This window comes from Rhizophagus irregularis, chromosome 27, assembly GCF_026210795.1.
Source record: "Rhizophagus irregularis chromosome 27, complete sequence".
In the NCBI taxonomy this organism is placed as follows: Eukaryota; Fungi; Glomeromycota; class Glomeromycetes; order Glomerales; family Glomeraceae; genus Rhizophagus; species Rhizophagus irregularis.
The window spans coordinates 1,895,121-1,911,881 of NC_089455.1; the positions used below are offsets into that span (position 1 = coordinate 1,895,121).

At 29.1% G+C, this 16,761-nt stretch overlaps 4 protein-coding genes across 4 annotated transcripts; 3 read left to right on the forward strand and 1 right to left on the reverse strand.

The window, feature by feature from the left end:
- Nucleotides 1-802: 802 nt before the first annotated feature.
- On the forward strand, nucleotides 803-1,939 carry OCT59_018279 (uncharacterized protein; the record flags this gene model as incomplete). Its single annotated transcript, XM_066148670.1, has 4 exons — nucleotides 803-1,040; nucleotides 1,117-1,298; nucleotides 1,394-1,666; nucleotides 1,736-1,939. 4 exons carry the CDS (start codon nucleotides 803-805, stop codon nucleotides 1,937-1,939), a joined length of 897 nt encoding a protein of 298 aa, XP_066004575.1.
- A 1,813-nt stretch (nucleotides 1,940-3,752) lies between these two features.
- OCT59_018280 (uncharacterized protein) lies at nucleotides 3,753-4,063 on the forward strand (the record flags this gene model as incomplete). The annotated part of the gene is made up of 2 exons (XM_066148671.1): nucleotides 3,753-3,912; nucleotides 3,969-4,063. 2 exons carry the CDS (start codon nucleotides 3,753-3,755, stop codon nucleotides 4,061-4,063), a joined length of 255 nt encoding a protein of 84 aa, XP_066004576.1.
- Nucleotides 4,064-7,111: 3,048 nt separating this feature from the next.
- Nucleotides 7,112-9,475, forward strand: OCT59_018281 (uncharacterized protein; the record flags this gene model as incomplete). The annotated part of the gene is made up of 14 exons (XM_066148672.1): nucleotides 7,112-7,135; nucleotides 7,217-7,258; nucleotides 7,463-7,504; nucleotides 7,581-7,613; nucleotides 7,693-7,743; nucleotides 7,826-7,856; nucleotides 7,944-7,959; nucleotides 8,179-8,219; nucleotides 8,292-8,335; nucleotides 8,437-8,463; nucleotides 9,009-9,038; nucleotides 9,119-9,148; nucleotides 9,228-9,259; nucleotides 9,337-9,475. The coding sequence occupies 14 exons, from the start codon at nucleotides 7,112-7,114 to the stop codon at nucleotides 9,473-9,475; spliced, it is 582 nt and encodes a 193-aa protein (XP_066004577.1).
- A 1,725-nt stretch (nucleotides 9,476-11,200) lies between these two features.
- On the reverse strand, nucleotides 11,201-13,598 carry OCT59_018282 (uncharacterized protein; the record flags this gene model as incomplete). Its single annotated transcript, XM_066148673.1, has 7 exons — nucleotides 11,201-11,563; nucleotides 11,636-11,833; nucleotides 11,915-12,187; nucleotides 12,280-12,485; nucleotides 12,687-12,821; nucleotides 12,880-12,997; nucleotides 13,095-13,598. 7 exons carry the CDS (start codon nucleotides 13,596-13,598, stop codon nucleotides 11,201-11,203), a joined length of 1,797 nt encoding a protein of 598 aa, XP_066004578.1.
- Nucleotides 13,599-16,761: the final 3,163 nt, after the last annotated feature.

Below are 16,761 nucleotides of genomic sequence, written 5' to 3' on the forward strand. Positions count from 1 at the left end.
TTCTTTATATAACTGTGATTATAAATGGTTCTTTTTAATATAAGATTTTTGAGGATAGGTGTGATAGTGACTATAGATAGATTGTGACTATATAGGATAGATTTTAATAATAAAGTGTTTTGAACATTCAACTGGTGTGACTATATAGTAGAATGTGACTATAACGGGAGTGACTATAGAGGGAGTTGACTGTAACTATATTAGACTAATTAGACTAATAACAATACAAAAATATTTATTAAATATGATTATGTGAGTTTAATTTAAAGAACACAGGAAAATATAGTTATGTGAGACTATTCAGAAAATACATAATTATACAAAAAAATAATAAGGTTCACTTTTACGTTCAAAAATAAATTCTATATTTTATCTCTTTTAATTGCGTTCAAAAATAAATTTTACATTTTATCTAACATTATGCGCACCCCAAGAGCCTTCAAAATTAATCAATTTTCCAAAAAAAAGTTTATTTCTAGTTCAAATCGAAATAGAGAAAAAAAAGTTTTAAAATTTTAAATACGAAACGCAGAAACGCAATAGAGCTAATAAGGACCATAGTGACAGTTCCGAGAAAACCGATAGTAATAGTAGTGGTTCAAGTGTTGACGAGAGTCGTAGTAAAAGTTCCAAAACCAAAAGTCACTGTAAGAAGTCCAAAAGAAATGCAAGCCGCAGTAGTTCAATGAGTCATGAAGAAAGAAATACAAGCCGTGATCGTTTGATAGGTAATAAAAAAAGAAATACAAGCCGTGGTCATTCGATGGGTAATAAATAAAGAAATAAGAGCCGCAGTAGTTCGATGAGTCATGAAGAGAGAAACAAGAGTCGTGGTCATTCGATGACTAATAAAGAAAGAAATAGTCGTTCAAAAACCAAAAGTCACGAAAGAAGCATCCTAAGAACGAGCCATCGCAGAAGTTCTGAAGGAACTGAAAGTCACAGCAGTTCCAAAACTGACAATCGCAGCAAAAGTTCCAGAAGTTCAAAAAGAGACAATAGGAGATACAACAGGAGCTATCGGGAACCAAAAAGAGATGGTATAATAATTGTATGTTATTAGCAATAGAGATAATTGGGTTACATATTTATTAACTTTTATTAATTAATTTTAAGAGCTATTCTCCATTCGTTCAACCCTAAATTATTTGGTTGAAGAAGTGCATATTTTAAAAATGAAACAATCACGTAATAATACAACAGTCAATCGAGACGAATCGGTATCTCCAGAACTAACTGTTCAAAGTCAACGCAAAGTTCTTCAAGACATGACTATTGAACAATTTAAATCATTTAGGGTATTATTAAAATTTGAATCATTATTGTTAATTTGACTGCAGATCGGAGCTAATCGGTCCATTTTTATTTTTTTATTTTGTAAAATTAAAATTAGGACGAAATTATACAAATTCTAGCGGATCTTGATGATTCTCTTTCACTTGACCATACTAAACCATGGAATAAGATTTATAAACATGTTAGTAAAAACATAATGCCGGCAGTCGATAAAGTACTAAATAGTATAATCTGGTACAATCCAACAGAACTTAAATATGCTCTGCAGCAACTACATCACCATAGACGAGAAAATTGGCAAATTTCGCAAGATGATGAGAAGTCAAAAGCGGATAAAAAAAGAAAAGGGACTAATGCAAGACGTTCTGATGTGAGTACTTCTTTAGATGTCAGATTATTAGTAGGAATTTCACTTATCTATTTTTATTAATTTATTTAGAAGAAAGAAAGACAAAAGCGCAGATTTCTGCACATGTATAATACAAATGATCCTGTTCTTTTGTATTCACAACCAAACTCATTGTCAGATAAGAAATACAAGAAAGATATTGAGGAATTAGCTACTAATGGAGCTTACCATTCTGACGAGATGTCGGAAATAGACGAAGAAAAGATGCAAAAAGAAATTGCAAAGAACGTTTGACCTAAGAACAAGGATGAATCAGATAAACATGTAATATGCATGTATGATAAACCATAGAGATCTGGAAAGGTAAATAGGAAAAGACCAATGTAATTTTTTATTTTTTTTTATTTATGCTTTCTTTATTATATACATAAATATATCTCAAAAAGCTCCTTCGACATGCCGATAAAGTAGGAGAGTCGGTACAAAATATCAAAGTACACATCAGGAAATTTTTTGGGATGCAGATCTGCACAGATCTGCAGGTGACATTTTTGCGCAGATCTGCGACCCTGTCGGCAGTCTTTGGAAAAAAAAATTCATCAAAAACTGCGCAGAATTTCAAGAAACAAAATTCTGTGAAAATTTTTAAAAAATAAATAATGAAATTTTGCGAAGATTATAAAAAAACAAATAACGAAATTCTGCGAAGATTTTTAAAAAATAAATATTCGAAATAATTCAAATATATTTAATTTCACTGATCATCACAATTATTACAAACAATTTTATATATAGTAATTTATTTAATATGTAATTTATTTAATAAAATATATTCAAAAAAAATTGAAGAATTTCAAATACAAATTTCCAAATTCTGAAAATTAATGTAATACGAAGAAATTTGACGAATGTTAAGAGAATTTCGAATCTAAACTCTTGAACTGTAAATTTTTTTGATTTAGATTAGTAAAATAAATTAACGCGATGTAAAAATCATTATACACCAGATAATAACTTTGACTTACTAATTCTTCATAACTACTACTATTACCATCATCAGCATCGCTCGATTCTTCGATCATAGATAAAATCTCTGGACTTTGTTCTGAATTTTATTTCACCGCTAACTTCTGCAACAAATGCGGAGTTACAGTAACTTTATTTTTGATCGATTGCTGATAATTGATTATACATTAATATTTGCGAAATATTTTAAAATTTTTAACTTCAAAGTACTGATAAACGTTATTATTACCATAAGAAAATCAACTCTTTTTAAAACTAACTTGTCGTTGCATTTAATCCCAGGGCTACTGGGATTTAAGACAATATCGCAGATGGCGAGTATATAAACCCAGTGTTCTGGAGGAAGCTCACTGCCTTCGTATGATTTGAAAACAGAAGAGGTTATTTTCGTGAGAATACCTTGATTTTTGAAAAGTTCTCAATATGCTTCTCGTGTTTTTGCACTTTTTTTCCATTCGGCAATCTTTTTAGAGGACGCACTGCTATCCACACATTCTAACTTCTGCTCACCGAAGTTAGAAAATATAGTATTTCAAATATTTGCCACTAAATCATTTCGCTTACTTCGGCATTTGTTTTTTATCTTAATAATCAAATGATTTCGGATTATTATTATTATTATTATTATTATTGATTATTATTAATGATTTCACGTACTTCTGGTAATAACTTTGATTCGAATAGGAAACCCACGTATTTCTTCTGAGATTTTCAATATAATGACTGGCATGTTCAGCGAAGTATTTCTCTAAAGCTTCACGGTACTCCGTATCTGAGGGAAATAGGATCTTCAGAATAAGTTCTTTGGACACCTTTTTATATGCGCGCTGTAAAGACAATCAGTTATTTTTAAATATCTTGAGATCAAATAAAGTTGCTAAATATATTAAAGTAACTTATGTTCCAAAATTCATCCGAAAGCTCATCGACCACCACAAGTCTCTGTATCGTTTGAGAATCTAATCGTTGTTGCTCACTAATACGTCGGCACAATCGATATATTAAAGTGATTTTTTCATCTAATAATTTCATAGTATAGTTGAATTTCTCGATTGTAAGGTAACATTCGTCACATTCTTCGATGTTACAATATTCGTCATCAATTTGCATAGGTGTGATAGGTGTAGAAGCTCTGATAGGTATGGGTGCTCTGATAGGTGTAGAAGTTCTTCAGTTTGAATCATCATCGGGTTTAGTTGGAGAATTTTCAAGATTTCTTGTTGAATTATTACCAACAATGGGTGTTAATGATCTACCCTGATTTTTTTTAGCTTGCCACTTTTGATACTTTTTGTAGGATTATTGGATGTTGAAGACTTGAGAATTTCATCTGGAACAACCAACACGAACAGTCCTTCGGTATGGGGTGTTGAAGTTAAAATATTATCGTAATCAGGGCCAGTACGAGTTTCAGTATAAGATGTTGAAGCTAAAGCATTATCATCAACATTTCCTGTATCTTGTGATGATACATCATCAACTGTTGGTGTCGATTGAACAAGTGAAGATAAATTATAATATTAAATTAATGTAAGAAATGCAATTTTTTGACAGACTGTACCTGATAAAATTTGAGATAATATATTTCCAGTTTTTTGAGAAGCTTCATCTTTTTTTTCCAGACTATTATGGGAAACTTTTGTTTTTTTCTTTGCATTTTTCCAGTTTTTTTCTTAGTATTTTTCGTTGACATTATTAACAACTAATTTAGAAAATTGTATAGGAAAAAATATACTTAAAATTTACAAAACAATTTAAATAAAAAATTGATTACCGAAATTGATAAAAAAATCCAAAATCTATAAATTAAATAATTTAATTATCAGTAAAAATATTAATTAAAATGATTAAAATCTGTAAATTAAAATGATTAAAATTTAAAAATAGAAATAGTTAAAAATCTGTAACATCAGGAAATTTTTTAAGATGCAGAACTGCAGAGATCTGTAAAATTAGCAGATCTCCGCATTTTTTTTGTGAATTTATGCGGAAGTTTGTGATTTTGCAGATTTTCACTTTTTATTTTTTACAAAGTTATGCAATAATCTGCAATTTTGCATATTTCTGATTTTTTATATATGCATTTCTGCAGAAAATCTGCGATTTTGCAGATTTCTGCTTTTTTTTATGTGAAATTTATACGGAAGTCTGCAATTTTGCAGATTTCTGCTTTTTTTCATTAAAATATCAGTTTGATCTGCAATTTTATCATTGATTTAATATTTAAACTTTAATTAACTCTAACTTGATTTAATACCTAAATGATTTTTTCTACAATACTCTTTAAAAAAAAAAACTTTACAAGACTTTAAAAAAATAATTTTTTCTACAATACTTATTACTAAAGAAAAAAAACTTTGTGAAATAATTTTTTCTACAACACCTTTCAGGAAATAATCTGTTAAAGATTCCAAAGAAAAAATATTTCTATTATTTTTTAAGCTTTGAAACTTATCAGAAAAATTTTTTTTTTAAAAAAAATTTATTTGCAGCGTTCAGAAATTTTGGCGGTAAATTCGTCCAATATTCAGCACATAATCTGCAACATGCAGGGAAATCAGAACTAAAAAAGGAGTCGTATTCCTTTTTTTTCTTCTTTGAAAAAAAAAATTTTTTTTTAATGAACGTCAGTTAACGTTCAGTTTGTAGGTCAAGAACATAATAGAGCTTATTGTCAATTTTAATTTGGAGGTATATCACCTCTGAAACTTTAATTATTTTTAGAGAAAAAAAATTTTTTTTATATTATATAGGTTCCAGATGAAACCTATTGATGATTTAGTTTGGAATTCGGAGGTATGCTTACCTCCGAAATTTAATTTATTTTTTAAAAAAAAAAAAATAATTTATTTTTATATATTATATAGGTTTCGGATAGAACCTATCAAAGATATTGGAATTCAGAGGTATACTTACTTCCGAATCTTAATTAATTTTTTTAATATTATATAGGTTCCAGAGGACCCCGGATATCTAATATAAAGGTCATAATGGACTTTTGGCCAAAAACACCCCTTTTTGCTGAAACTCAAAAAATCGTTTTTTGTAAATATCTCAGCATCCAGTAATTCAATTTTAATGAACTTTTTTTTTATTTTGTAGCCCTCATTTAGCTCTACAATTTAAAAAAAAGTTCATCAAAATTGGACCACTGGATGCCGAGATATTTACAAAACTTTTTCATTTTGAGCCCCCCGAAAAATGGGCCAATCTGCCGAAAGTGTGACTTATGACCTGTTTTGGAGATATCCGGGGTCCTGGTTCCAGATAGAACCTATCAAAGATATTGGAATTCAGAAGTATATTAACTTCCAAATCTTAATTTATTTTTTTAAAAAAAAATAATTTTTTTTATATATTATATAGGTTCTGGATTATACTTGTAGCCGAAACCTTTTCACGTGATTTTTGGCCACATTTTTAAATCAAAATTAAGTTAAAAAATGATAAAAATTAATCTCTACATCCAGCCGAGACTATAATATAAAGTCTTTGAAGTTTCGGATGGATTTCTGGATAGTTTTTAATAATTTATTATAATTAAATTACTGAAAGGCCGAAACCTTGTCTAGCTTCATGGAGGTTTCGGCTACATGTATATTCTGGATGGAACCTATCAAAGATATTGGAATTCAGAGGTATGCTTACCTCTGAATCTTAATTTATTTTTTTAAAAAAAAATAATTTTTTTTTATATTATATAGGTTCCGAATAGAACCTATCAAAGATATTGGAATTCGGAGATATGCTTACTTCCGAATCTTAATTAATTTTTTTAAAAAAAAAATAATTTTTTTTATATATTATATAGGTTCCGGATGGAACCTATCAAAGATATTGGAATTCAGAGGTATACTTACCTCCGAATCTTAATTAATTTTTTTTAAAAAAAAATAATTTTTTTTATATATTACAGTCAAACCTTGATATAGCGAACCCTTGATATAGTGAATTTTCAGACAACTATAATAAATTTCCCTTTGCTACAACGAATTAACCAATCAAATCTCTTAAAATCTTCACTATAGCCCTATAGCGAAGTTGAGGTCTGGAACCTAGGGTTCATTATAACAAGTGTTGACTGTATATAGGTTCCGGATGAAACCTATCAAAGTTATTGGAATTCAGAGGTATGCTTACCTCCGAATCTTAATTTATTTTTTTAAAAAAAAAATAATTTTTTTTATATATTATATAGGTTCCAGATGGAACCTATCGATGATTTTAAAATTCGGAGGTATATTAACTTCTGAATCTTTAATTTTATTTAACAAATGTCACTAACGTTCGTTTTTATATTTTTAGGTTCTAGATGCTGAAGATCAGCTCCAGACTCTTATTTTGAAGGTAAAAATCTTCGAAATATTTTTTTTTATATTTTAACTTTAACGAACGTTAGTTACGTTTGTTTTTGTATTTTATAGGTCCTGACGCCAAAAAATGGCTTCAGACTTTACTTTGAAGGTAAAACCTTTGAAAAAAAAATATTTTGTTTTATTAACTTATTGACGAACATTAACTAACATTTCATCTTATTTTTTTTAGATAAAGGAAGCCGAAACTGAGTTCTGGGCTCCTATATCGAAGGTGAAACAAACCTTCAAAAAAAAAATAAAATTAAATTATATTGACGAACGTTAACTAACGTTTCGTCTTTTTTTTAGTTAAAGGAAGCCAAAAGACAAACCGGACTTATATATCGAAGGTAAAACCTTCAAAAAAAAAAATATATATATATTTTTTAACTTTATTGACGAACGTTAACAACGTTTGTATTTCCTTTTTTTTTAGGTAAAGGAATCTGAAAACGAGTTCTGGGCTCCTATATCGAAGGTAAATTTAACCTTCAAATTTTTTTTTCTTTTTATTTAAACGAACGTTCACTAACGTTCGTTATTCTTTTTTTTAGGTAAAGGAAGCTGAAAGAACTTCCATATCGAAGGTAAAATCTTCAATTTTTTTTTATTATTTTATTTAATGAGCGTTACTAATTCTAACGTTCATTTTTTTACTTTTCGTAGGTACAACTGTACAAGAAACCGAAAGGCAGGTTCCGGTCTCCTATTTCAAAGGTAAGGCTTTGAAATTTCATTTTACTTTTTTTCTTTTATTTTAGCGAAATGTTTACTAACGTTTCAGCTTTCTTTTTTGTAGGCCCACGGCTTTCTGGTGCTTCATTTCGAAGGTTATATCCTTTATATCCTTCAAAAATATATTTTTTTTATTAGTTTTTTTTTACAAACGTTAACTAATGTTCGTTTCATTTTTGTAGGTTCAAGATGCCAAAGGTATGTGTCTCGTACTTGATTTCAAAGGTAAATAACTTTCAAAAAAAAGGGAGTCTTTTTTTTTAACGAACGTTCACTAACGTTCATTTTTCTTTTCTTTATAGGTCCAGGATGCTGAAGGACTTTAATTTTGAAGGTAAACTTCAATTTTATTTTTTATTTTTTATTCTTTTTTTGTTTATTTTAACGAAACTTTATTAACATTTCAATTTTTTTTAGGTTTTCGGCTCTCCCGAACTCTCCTGGACTGAATTTCGAAGGTAATTCTTTTATTTCTTTATTTTATTTTATTTTTGTAAAAGAACGTTAACGTTCTTTATTCTTTTTTTTAGATTTTTGGCTCTCTGGTTCCAGCCTGAACGGAATTTTCAACATGGTTAGTTTCGTAATGAACTTTTCATTACGAAACTAATTTTTTTTTATTTTATTTAAACGAAACATTACTAACGTTTCGATTTCTTTTTCTTTTTCTGGTAGCCACCTGGATTGGACAGAATTTCGAAGGTGAAATTCAAAATTATTTTATTTTTATTTTTTATTTGAACGAAACGTAGACTAACGTTTCAATTTTTACTTTTTGCAGGTGTACGGCTTCTGGATGGAATTTCGAAAGTAAAATTCCTTCAAAATTCTTTTATGTTTTTTTTTTATTTAGTGAAATGTTTTTTAACGTTTCATTTTTTTTTGTAGGTCATCATCATTCCTGAAAAGAATTTTGAAGATAAAACTTCAAAATTCTTCATTTTTTTTTGTTGTTTTTAATTTGCGAAATGCTTACTAACGTTTCAGTTAGTTTTTTTTTGTAGGATTTTTGTTCTTCAGCTCCTGGACGAAAGAATTTCGAAGGTAAACTTCGAAATTCTTATTTTTTTGTACTTTAATTTACGAAACATTTACTAACGTTTCAGTTGTTTTTTTTGCACGGTTTTGGTTCTCCGGCTCCTGGACGAAAGAATTTTGAAGGTAAACCTTAAAAATTTTTTTTATTTTTTATTTTATTTTTCTTTAACGAACGTTCTACTAACGTTTATTTTTCCTTTATTTTTTAGGTTCTGGCTCCATTTGAAAGAATTTCGAAGGTATAACACTTCGAAGTTTCTTTTTTTTAATTTTCTTTAACAAACATTTTACTAAAGTTCATTTTCTTTTATTTTTTAAGTCCCGTCTCTCATTTGAAAGAACTTCGAAAGTAATGACACTTCAAAGTTCTTTTTTTTTAATTTTCTTTAACGAACATTTACTAACGTTTGTTTTTCTTCTATTTTTAGGTCCTGGACTTCCATTTGGAAGAACTTCGAAGGTAATAATACTTTGAAGTTATTTTTTTATTTTTCTTTAATGAACGTTTTACTAACGTTCATTTTCTTTATTTTTTAGATCTTGGGATTTCATGTTAAACATTTCGAAAGTAATAACTTCAAAATTTGTAACAAATATCTCTGATTTTCTATTTTGTTTTTTGTTTGTTAGAATCGAACCAACTGGAACAATGTTCCAAACCATTAACAACATGTAAATGTGCAGTAAAAAGATGATGAATAGCAATGACTAGTAATAGATTTCAATTGTATTTGTAAACTTGTTAATATATAATAAAAAAGTAATTTTGATTATATAAATAAATTAGTAATTAATGCAATAAATTAATTTGTATTATTGTGACGCAGATTTTTACTGAAAAAAATTGCTGAGATATTTCGAAGGTTTTTTATTTAAAAATCTGCACAGAACTTTGTTATTTATAAAATCTGCGCAGTTTTTTATTGGATTTTTCCTCTAATTTTTTGCGCCAGGGTATAAGATCTGCGCAGATATAATTTCTGAAAATCTGCACAGATCTGCTCCCCAAAAAATTTCCCGATGAAGCATAATGATACAGTTACCTTTAGAGCAATTTGATCTGATAGACATGTCATAAATGTTATAGAAATGTGGAAGGTTAGGTTATCTTCTATGGATGATAAAAAATGGATTGCACAAGATAATATCACAATGTATGCGCATGGTGACTATAGGATACCACAACTTGAAACTAATATAATATATGAGTAGAAGGCAACATAGTATCAATTGGCACAACTAATAATTCTTCTTGAGTAAATATTTTTTTAGGTCATCAGATAACCTATATATAACCGGCTGCCCATCAACAACTGTGGAAAATTCAATTGTATAAACCTTAGTAAACCATATTGGATCAGTTGCACGTCTCCTACTTCAGTAATCTGAGCTATCAAGTAAGTATCTCACAAGAGAACCCACTGGTAAATGTATTTCTTCTCACTGGTCGAAATAGTCCAAATCGGCTAGAAATCGGATGTCCGATTTTAGGCCGAATTTGGTGATAAAGATGGCCGATTTATTAATTTAGGCAAAGTTCCGATTGGCAGGCCGATCGATGCCGATCAGAATATCCAAATTGTATCTGAATTGCTTAGTATTTTTGATCCGAATTGTTTAAAAAAATATATTCATAAATTTACCGAATTGCAGTGAATTTATTCTGAATTATGATAAATTTTGATAAATTGCGATAAATTTTAATCTGAATTGCAGTAAATTTTAATCTGAATTGCAGTAAATTTTAATCAGAATTGCAGTAAATTTTAATCTGAATTGCAGTAAATTTTAATCTGAATTGCAGTAAATTTTAATCTGAATTGCAGTAAATTTTCTATTCTGAATTGCAGTAAATTTTCTATTCTGAATTGCGGTAAATTTTCTATTCTGAATTGCGGTAAATTTTATTCTGAATTGCAGTAAATTTTAATCTGAATTGCAGTAAATTTTAATCTGAATTGCAGTAAATTTTCTATTCTGAATTGCGGTAAATTTTATTCTGAATTGCGGTAAATTTATTCTGAATTGCGGTAAATTTTAATCTGAATTGCAGTAAATTTTCTATTCTGAATTGCGGTAAATTTTATTCTGAATTGCGGTAAATTTATTCTGAATTGCGGTAAAAATTTAATGAATTGCGGTTAATTTTATTCTGAATTGCGTCTGAATTGCAGTAAATTTTATTCTGAATTATGGTATATTTGCAGTAAATTTTATTCTGAATTGCGGTAAATTTGCAGTAAATTTATTTCGAATTGTAATTAATTTTTTTCTGAATTAAGACAAATTTATTTTGAATTATGGAAAATTCTAATACTAATAATTTGGAATATTAATTACATATATATATAGATTTTTGACGAAAAAAAGAAAGTTTTCTACCAAATTAATTCAGATTCGTTCATTGCGCGTCGTCCATATGTAAATCAGAATCTGAATTATTATTGTCGCCGACCGTTGATTTTGATGGTTTTTCTTCTCCTTCCTTGTTATGGTCTTCATCATTTTCGGTGGTGTTGCCAGTTGCTGGTGTTGTCCCTCTACTAACTTCTTCTTCTTCTTCATCATATTCAGTGATTAAACCCTGATCGATATCAGTATCGAATATTAAATCTTGTTGTTGTACGATATAAGACCATTCGGGAGCATTCGACGGATGTGGTCGGTCGTATTTTTGTACCTCGTCATCGTATCTACATTCGCGTATTAATTTCGACTTATTTGACGAGTGTACATCGAGTACATTTCGTAGCAAATTTTTAAGCTGAAGAAACAATAAAATATAAAAATTAAATCCAGCGATTCGTCTGAAAAATCAAGATTCAGAAGTTCTAACCTCATCAGATCTCCACGAATAGTCGTAAATAGCGATTATGGACTTTGTTGGGTCTTCTTCGTCTGTCTCGCTTATTTCTGGAGAATGAAATAAGCGATTGGATAACATCTTTAGTAATCTACGCTTATCATATTTTGTTATCCGTTCATCGTCAAAACTATATAATCTCTTTGCCGCCTTAATTCGGCGGATTTTCTTCTAAAATATGTTATAATTTGAATAAAATTCAATACATAATCGGAATAAAATTCAGCATAATAATTATAAATCATTACTAACGTCGTGTACTCGATTGTTTGAGTGCACCCGGTGTTTATTTTCATCAGCTTTTCCCCTATCCATTAATCTTTGATGAGAACGACGAGACTTGTGGAGACAACCCAACCATTTTGTAAGTTGCTTATTCGAAGCGGGAAAACACGGAGCAAGGGCTGAACGCAATTCAGGGACTAGCTTACGACGAATCTTGAGATTTTTCACGCTATTGAACGTTTCATTGTAATCTAGTCCTCGAGTTTCATCGATGGTTTTCAAAATAGACTTCATTTCAGCCTAAATATAACAATCAAATAATGATAACCGGTACTTAATTACTCAATACTGCAATTTTAAATAACTGAATCAGACAAATAAAATTAATATACCCTAGCTTCTTTTTCGTCGTACTCATCATTATTGTTAGAACCAGACCGTTCTTCCTCCGATTCTTCCTCGTATCGCTCGGACTTTTTTGTCTTAATTCTTTTTTGACGTTTTGCCGGCTGTTCGAGATCCGTCTGCCTATGAATGGCTTTAGGCAGACGGATTCTCGAATACCTGTTTAAGCTTTCGCGTAGATCGTCATTCTCATCTGCAAAGGCCTCGTTTATTCAAGTCAAAAAATGATTTTCGTCGAATAATCGGTTATTTTCGCGTTGAAGCTTTGCATTCTCTACTTGTACTTCTTCAATTTGTTTCTTTAATTTTAGATTTTCTAAATAAAGAATTTTATTAATAGTAATATTTTTTTACGAATAATTCTGAATTTATACGAATGAAGTCAAAATCGTACCTGCTTCTAAATCAGTATCGTCGTCATCGATCATCCTTTCATTACCTTGATCGTCTTTAACCACTAATACGAATTTTTGTGGAATTCGAATATTCCCATATCGTTTTTTCATTTCCGATAACATCTCTTGTTGATCTATAAAAATTATTAATTATCGTACATGTCAATCAGCAATTTTCCACAATTCAATTACCTTTAGGAATATTTGGCGGTTCAATTTCTATAACCTCATCGTCAGACTCTTCTTGAGTCGGCTTAGTCGACTTTGCAGATTTGAGGATCGACTTGATGGGTGACGATTTGCTAGTCGACTTATTGGTTTTGTCAATCGTCTCATTCGGATTACTTTCTTCTTCTGTTCTTCCCCGTTGACGATTAGATCCTTCGTCAGGTATTTCTTCTTGAAACCTTTGCTGCTTTTGTTTGTTTGACTTGGTGGAGTGACGATTTGCTAGTCGACTTATTGGTTTTGTCACTCGTCTCATTCGGATCACTTTCTTCTTCCGCTCTTCCCCGTTGACGATTAGATCCTTCGCTCGGTGTTTCTTCTTGAAACCTTTGCTGCTTTTGTTTGTTTGACTTGGTGGGTAACGATTTGCTAGTTGACTTATTGGTTTTGTCACTCGTCTCATTCGGATTACTTTCTTCTTCCGTTCTTCCCCGTTGACGATTAGATCCTTCGTCAAGTGTTTCTTCTTGAAACCTTTGCTGCTTTTGTTTGTTTGACTTGGTGGGTGACGATTTGCTAGTCGACTTATTGGTCTTGTCACTCGTCTCATTCGGATTACTTTCTTCTTCCGTTCTTCCCCGTTGACGATTAGATCCTTCGTCAGGTGTTTCTTCTTGAAACCTCTGTTGCTTTTGTTTGTTATTTTTTTTATTGTTTTTTTTATTATTGCTATTATTTGACATTTTATATTCACTCAATATTCGTTTAAAAAATCGAAGCGGGTTCAATATCGTCATATCGTCCTATTTATAAATTTAAAAATCATCAATTAATTAATAAGAAAATCGTTAGCGTTACTGCGTTGATTTCTCGATTGAAAAATCAACTATAAATCATAATAAAAAAAGACAAATCAATTAATTAATAAGAAAATCGTTAGCGTTCTACTGCGTTGATTTCTCGAGGAAAATCAACTATAAATCATAATTAAAAAATCAAATAAATTAATTAATAAGAAAATCGTTAGCGTTCTACTGCGTTGAATTCTTGATTGGAAAATCAACTATAAATCATAATTAAAAAATCAAATAAATTAATTAATAAGAAAATCGTTAGCGTCCTATTGCGTTGATTTCTCGAGGAAAATCAACTATAAATCATAATTAAAAAATCAAATAAATTAATTAATAAGAAAATCGTTAGCGTTCTACTGCGTTGATTTCTCGAGGAAAATCAACTATAAATCATAATTAAAAAAGACAAATAAATTAAAATTACGAAAATCGTTAGCGTTCTACTGCGTTGATTTCTCGAGGAAAATCAACTATAAATCATAATTAAAAAAGACAAATAAATTAAAATTACGAAAATCGTTAGCGTTCTACTGCGTTGATTTCTCGATTGAAAAATCAACTATAAATCATAATTAAAAAATCAAATAAATTAATTAATAAGAAAATCATTAGCGTTCTACTGCGTTGATTTCTCGAGGAAAATCAACTATAAATCATAATTAAAAAAGACAAATAAATTAAAATTACGAAAATCGTTAGCGTTCTACTGCGTTGATTTCTCGATTGAAAAATCAACTATAAATCATAATTAAAAAATCAAATAAATTAATTAATAAGAAAATCGTTAGCGTTCTACTGCGTTGATTTCTCGAGGAAAATTAACTATAAATCATAATTAAAAAAGACAAATAAATTAAAATTACGAAAATCGTTAGCGTTCTACTGCGTTGATTTCTCGATTGAAAAATCAACTATAAATCATAATTAAAAAAGACAAATCAATTAATTAATAAGAAAATCGTTAGCGTTCTACTGCGTTGATTTCTCGATTGAAAAATCAACTATAAATCATAATTAAAAAAGACAAATAAATTAATTAATAAGAAAATCGTTAGCGTCCTACTGCGTTGATTTCTCAATTGACAAATCAACTATAAATCATAATTAAAAAAAACAAATCAATTAATTAAAATTAAGAAAATCGTTAGCGTCCTACTGCGTTGATTTCTCAATTGACAAATCAACTATAAATCATAATTAAAAAAACAAATCAATTAATTAAAATTAAGAAAATCGTTAGCGTCCTACTGCGTTGATTTCTCAATTGAAAAATCAACTATAAATCATAATTAAAAAATCAAATCAATTAATTAAAATTAAGAAAATCGTCAGCGTCCTACTGCGTTGAATTCTTGATTGGAAAATCAACTATAAATCATAATTAAAAAAAACAAATCAATTAATTAAAATTAAGAAAATCGTTAGCGTCCTACTGCGTTGAATTCTTGATTGGAAAATCAACTATAAATCATAATTAAAAAAAACAAATCAATTAATTAAAATTAAGAAAATCGTTAGCGTCCTACTGCGTTGATTTCTCAATTGAAAAATCAACTATAAATCATAATTAAAAAATCAAATCAATTAATTAAAATTAAGAAAATCGTTAGCGTCCTACTGCGTTGAATTCTTGATTGACAAATCAACTATAAATCATAATTAAAAAAGACAAATAAATTAAAATTACGAAAATCGTTAGCGTTCTACTGCATTGATTTCTCGATTGAAAAATCAACTATAAATCATAATTAAAAAGACAAATCAATTAATTAATAAGAAAATCGTTAGCGTCTTGCGTTGATTTCTCGATTGAAAAATCAATTATAAATCATAATTAAAAAGACAAATAAATTAAAATTACGAAAATTGTTAGCGTTCTACTGCGTTAAAATTTGATATACTTTAATGCGGCAAGTTATACTTTGTCGAAATTTGCAGTAAAATCGAAAATATATTGTTATTATAGCAATACCACTTCGATTAATACAAAATTGTTACTTTTCAACTTTCGCTAAAATTTACAGTTTCTTTTGATAAGGTTTGTTTGGCATCCGAAAATGATAAAGGGATGATAAAGTGATTATCTTGTAAATAAAAGTTATTTTAAAATAAAATAAGCTTTTTATTTTAAAAATAAGCTTTTTATTGTAAAATAAGCTTAAATCATATTGCAATTTTTAAAAGTATATTAATTAGAAAATTCGCAAATTTATTATATAAAATTGCCAAATTTGCGAAAAAAAAATATTAAATCCTAAAAAATTATTGAAATAATCATAGAAGCCAGGATTACATTAATTATACATACAAATTATACAAATTTTGTGTTATTCCAAATTTTATAAAAATCGGCCTTTTTACAAATTTGGATTTTGCCAAACTCATTAAACTTATTCAAATACTAAACAAATGAGCAGAAAAAGGTCAGTCTCTAGTATACTTGACGATCTTGATGATGAAGAATCACCTTCAAATCAGCCATCTTCTACTCGTAGAAATAGATCAATTTCTGGTATAATAAACGAAGAAATAGTATCTTCTGCTAGACCAACAAGTAATAAAAGAAAACTAGTAGTTTGTAATTGTCCTGATTGTGATGGCAACTTGGTGGATTCTCGCACAAAAGAAATTCACGATTCTAGACATCAAGAATACCAAGATTCGCAAGGTACAATTTCGTCTCAAGTTCGTCAACTTGAAATAGGTGAAATATCAATACCCGCTTCAGCTGGACGAATGATTGACGAATCTATTAGACAAGAATCGGAAAAATCAGATAACAGTAATCAAGATGATGTTGATGATGAACATCAAGATGTCGAATTTAACTTCTTACCTCGACAACGTGCAAGAAAGTATACAAATCGTCCGGAAATTTCAGAAGATCCAGAAGATTCATCATCATCCGAATATACTACAGAGGAAGATATCTACAGTGATACATTGTCTATAGGCAGTGAATCAGATAATGATCCAATTTCTGGAATTTCTGAAATTTTTGAAGACTATTCACCACCTAGTTATGAACCATTTCAAAACCCACCATATTTAG